Source organism: Magnolia sinica, chromosome 1 (genome assembly GCF_029962835.1).
Source record: "Magnolia sinica isolate HGM2019 chromosome 1, MsV1, whole genome shotgun sequence".
NCBI classification, from domain to species: domain Eukaryota; kingdom Viridiplantae; phylum Streptophyta; class Magnoliopsida; order Magnoliales; family Magnoliaceae; genus Magnolia; species Magnolia sinica.
The window spans coordinates 55,406,832-55,411,519 of record NC_080573.1 but is presented as its reverse complement, the minus strand read 5'-3'; the positions used below and the strand labels follow the sequence as shown (position 1 = coordinate 55,411,519).

General features: G+C 41.3%; 1 protein-coding gene across 1 annotated transcript; it reads right to left on the bottom strand.

Moving 5' to 3' along the window:
* Positions 1–661: 661 nt before the first annotated feature.
* On the bottom strand, positions 662–1,222 carry LOC131246476 (UDP-rhamnose/UDP-galactose transporter 4-like). Its single transcript, XM_058246646.1, has 2 exons — positions 1,157–1,222; positions 662–991 (listed from the first exon to the last, which is right to left on the bottom strand). The coding sequence occupies exons 1-2, from the start codon at positions 1,220–1,222 to the stop codon at positions 662–664; spliced, it is 396 nt and encodes a 131-aa protein (XP_058102629.1).
* Positions 1,223–4,688: the final 3,466 nt, after the last annotated feature.

Here is a 4,688-nt window from a genome sequence, read left to right as displayed (position 1 = left end):
ATACATTATGTGATAACGATATTTAAAACATTGGATACAGATTATATCGGGGATATTATCAATACGTGAAATTCCCGTCTAGAAATCTCAATGCGATCGTTAATATCGAGGATACTCCGAACAATGGCTGCATACATATAAAATAAAATTCAAGACTACAGCATACACATAAAATTCAAGAACAAACCAGCCCCCCAAACACACACACAGGGAGGGAGGAAGAGAGGGAAAGCGAGAGGGAGAGCATCATAGTCTTGAATGGCAAATCAGTTTTGAATGGGAAAAAAATAAAAGAACTTTTATTTTCTAGCAAAGCAAAGAACAAAAATATTGGTTATTAAAGATTACAGATATATCCAACAAGACTCTTTTTTGTAAGTGGAATTCTAAGATAATGCAAATAATTTGCTTTATAAATGAGGAAAGGTAGAGGAAATAAATTACTATAATAAACATGGAAAAAAAAGGCCAATGGAAAACCAAAGTAAAATAATAATAATAATAATAATAAAAAAATGAAGAAAAAATGAGACAAAAGAACTGAGTTCCTACCCTCAATGTTACGAGAACAATCAAATCAGCTATGGTTGGATGCCACTCTATTGGATCTGCAAGGGTAGAAAACGAGCTGCGAGCCGATTTAAGAGATGGGCTCACCTCTCTAGACCTTCTCATTGAGCTCGTCGGATTCCGACAGCCCACCGTGTTTTTGAGATCTGTCATTCAGTATTGAATAGCTCCGGCGCTCCTTTCCTCCAGGCTTCAAGGAGGCATTTCCGTACCAAATCATCCCCACCACTGCTAAAACCATGCCCAAGACTACTTGTAGATTGAGACCCTCTTTTCCAAAGAAGAAGAATCCCAAGATAAGCACAAGTATGGTCTTCATGTGGCCAAGGACTTGGAAAGACACAGCAGTGAATCTGCTGATGCAGATGAATTGGCTAAGATTGGTTCCTACTGCAATGGTGCAAGACAATATGATGAAGAACTGCAGCATAAATGGGAATAATTGTCAGCAAAGATGGAACAGGAATTGATGAAAAGCATAGAAACATGTAAATGCATTACATGCAGGTAGATGTTGGAATAAGAGCGTATGCTAATTATAATGACCCCCTCATGTGTGGGTGTGTGTGAATAATAATGATCCCACCATAGATGAAGTCATCATTCCAACATCAGATATATTCAACCACTCTAACCTCTGATCATTGGACATTTGTTGGTTAAATTTGGGCTATTGACTATTTATATAGCCATCACAACAAGGCCAATCATATCAATGGTATTGATGGTAGTGGACAAGATTGTGTCATTGGATAGGGAAAATGTGGCCCAATTCTACAAAACATGGCTAGCCTGAGTCACTGCGTTGACTCAACCAAGTCAAAATTTATAGCTGAACAACGGTGTGTCCAAGTCCCAAGTTTGTCAACCTTGCTGCATACATGCATATGCACATATAGATAGTCACAGAATATATAATGTAGTAGCTGTAGTATTTCATTTTGTACACAAGAGGCATCCCATACCAAGGGCATTTGAACTTTGTACTTATTATTCAACAGTAGTTACCTGTTAAAATTTAAATAAATAAAGAGGGAGAAAGTAGTTGACTTTTATTCTAACTTCTACTAATGGCAATATAATAATAAGAACAGAGCCTAAGAGAGTAGGATGAAGTCTCTCTCCTCTCATTTCCTTCCCCTTCATTCTCTTTCTAGTCACTTTCTACCCCGGTTAGAAGTATCATAAAAAATCGGCAGTATTGGCCCGAAATAGGCTGATATAGAGCGATACAGGGCCATAATGGTGCTGAACGATACAATACTTGATGAAACTTGCTTCCTACTTACATTCATGATGCATCTAAACATAGCATGAGGGTGGGGAGCTTAGCTAGATTAAGCCCACACGTATGTGCAATAACGCTCGTGTACATGCCAAACATGTGCCAAAATGGCACAATAGGTCCAAGATCAAATCCAAACCCATCAGAATGACACCACCATATGGATGCCTTAGCCCAAGAATCAGGTTAATCCACTGGTCACGTGGGCCACAGTCTGCAAAACAAATTTACAGCTCTAAAAAACTTGCTTAAGTTTCCTAATGCATCAACCTGTTTCCAATTTTAGGTCCCACATGCTGATTGGACCATATTTTATTTTTGAAAAAACATGTACAAGGTCAGATCAACCTGATGGATGGATTAGATTGCATACGTGTCATGTTGGCACACATTTAACAGGTACACGAGCTTTATTGTGTGCACATGTGTGCTTTGCAAAGCTCTGAGAATGGGATGGTCTTAATGATGCTGGAGGTTTCTTGCCACATGCAATCCACAACTTGACAAGATTCAAGGTTTTCGTGAATTTCTTGTTTTGCAGGACTATTTTGGACACTTTCTTTTAGTTGTTTGTTGTTAGCTAGGGAGTTAGAAAGTTTGTCTAAGTTAGTTTTGATTAGTCAAGGTTTAGTTGTGATTAGCATACTAATTACCAAGATTAGTTAGAAGCAGTATTTTAAATACCAAAGAGCGTGTAGCATAGCATTCACTCCTTTGAAGCATGAGGTCTAAGTTCCATAGCGTTTAGTGTAAGCTACATGCTACTTATAGATTTTAACTAAGGTTGCGCCTGGTGGCATGAAATTTCATGATATTTGTTGTTCAAATCTGCCACTGTACCTTATTTCCCTTTATAGATGTCCGAAATCGGTGCTAGAAAAATTTGAAAAGTTGAGGAGGGGTTTTATGTGGCAAGGTGCAGGGGAAAAACACAAATTTCATCTCTTAAAGTGGGAAGAGGTATGCTTACCCAAGGCAAAGGGGGGAGTAGGATTGAAATATCTCAATTCTATGAATACGGCACTACTTGGCAAATGGCAATGGAGATTGCCACGATTATAGCAAGAGTGAAATGGTGGCTGAGCACTATTAATGGCAGTAATGACGAGTCAAATTCTGCGACCTCCTATAGCGTCCCGAGTCAGGCTGCTAGTTCTGCGGCTGCTGCGACTGGCAGCCATAGGAGGAGATCGCCTACTTTCTTGGTGGTCAAATGGCTGAGACCGCAGGATGGTTGGGTGAAAATCAATGTCGACGGATCGTCGCTTGGCAATCCAAGGAACTCGGGTGGGGGTGGTGTATGCAGAGATGAGAAGGGGGTTTTTTTGTTCGCATTTTATGCAGGCTATAGTCGGGGCTCGAATGTGAATGAGGAGTTGAGAGCGATTCTAGATGGCATGGAACTGTGTATAGGCAGGGGCTTCCAAAATGTGACTGTCGAATCAGACTCAAATCTGGTGATCAGTTTCCTCACTCTTTCCGCAACCACCGGGTGGAAATGGGGATATTGGATCCAGAGGATCAATTGCGTTAGGAGAATCGGTAATTTCCGCTTTGCTCACATATACAGGGAAGGGAACGCTGTGGCAGACCAGATGGCGTGTTTAGGCAGTACAAAGCAAGGTAGCAGGCTGTTTCTTCGGCATTCAACCCTCCTGGTCAAGGTTAGAGGTCTTTTATGCTTAGACAAAGTGGGTCTCGGAGATATTCGGGAAAAAACTTGTGCCGAGAGGAACCGTGGCTAAGTTTTTCTGCTGGGATCTCTTTTTTGTCTGTATAGTGCTCTCTTCTTTCTCCTAGGTTCTTTATGATAGGCATCCTCCTGGTTCTTTTTTTCCAGAGGACGCCCGAATGTAATTGGCCATTCTATTTAATGAAATTCCCCCTTAAAATAAAAAATAAAAAAATGGTAATGGAGATTTGGAGTTGAAGAAGGAAAGCTGTGGAGGGTGGTTATTGCTCACAAGTACGGGGTGGAGGAAAGAGGATGTGAGAGGATCAAGTCATCACTATACCGCGCTTCGGGTAGTTGGAAGGCTATCTCCTCTCTCTCTGTCCGTTATAGCCGCTGCATCTTTCAATCTGGGGAGTGGATCCCAGATCTGTTTTTGGAAGGATTCTTTGTGCGGAGATAGGCCCTTAGCGGAAGTCTATCCTTACTTAGCTGCTTTATCCACAGAAAAGGATATCACAGTAGATAAATGCTTTTCGATCAAAGGCGGAAGGGAAGTTTGGTGCCCTGCTTGTAGAAGGGGCCTTTCGGAGTTGGAGACAGAAGATTATGCTAACTTATTGGTCCATCTCCAGTTCTTCCAGCCTTCCCCTCTTTTAATCGATTCATTACAATGGTCAACATCTTCATCTGGCTCTTTTTTTACAATATGATTCGTACCTCAAGGTTCAATACGGGTGGCACGATTCCTCATGCTTTTTGGTCCTATGGGGCACTACCAAAGGTTTCTTCCTTCGCATGGCTGGCGGGTAGATATCAGATTTTGACAATAGATAAACTTCGGAAGAGGGGGAAGTCTATCCTGAATATATGTGTCCTTTGTGTGAGCAACATGGAGTCAGTCAAGCATCTTTTTATTCAGTCCATGCGCCAACCAGATCTAGACCTACATTCTGCATATTTTAGAGGTGCAATGGTCTTACGCTGCAATCAGTATCGCAATTCCTTTGGGCTTGGCATGGGGCTCACCTATCAAAAGATAGACTTATTCTATGGAGGTTGTCCGTTCTGGCTGTTATTTGGAATATCTGGACTGAACGCAACACACACTGTTTCAACAACAAGCTGAAGCCTTGTGATCAAGTTTGCTGGAAGGCGAGA

Bases quoted from the DNA above. Each gene is read 5' to 3' on its own strand.
- LOC131246476 (XM_058246646.1), bottom strand. From the start codon at position 1,222: ATGTCCAATGATCAGAGGTTAGAGTGGTTGAATATATCTGATGTTGGA. The intron at 992-1,156 runs GTGGGATCATTA...TTTATGCTGCAG, and splicing joins GAATGATGACTTCATCTATG to TTCTTCATCATATTGTCTTG.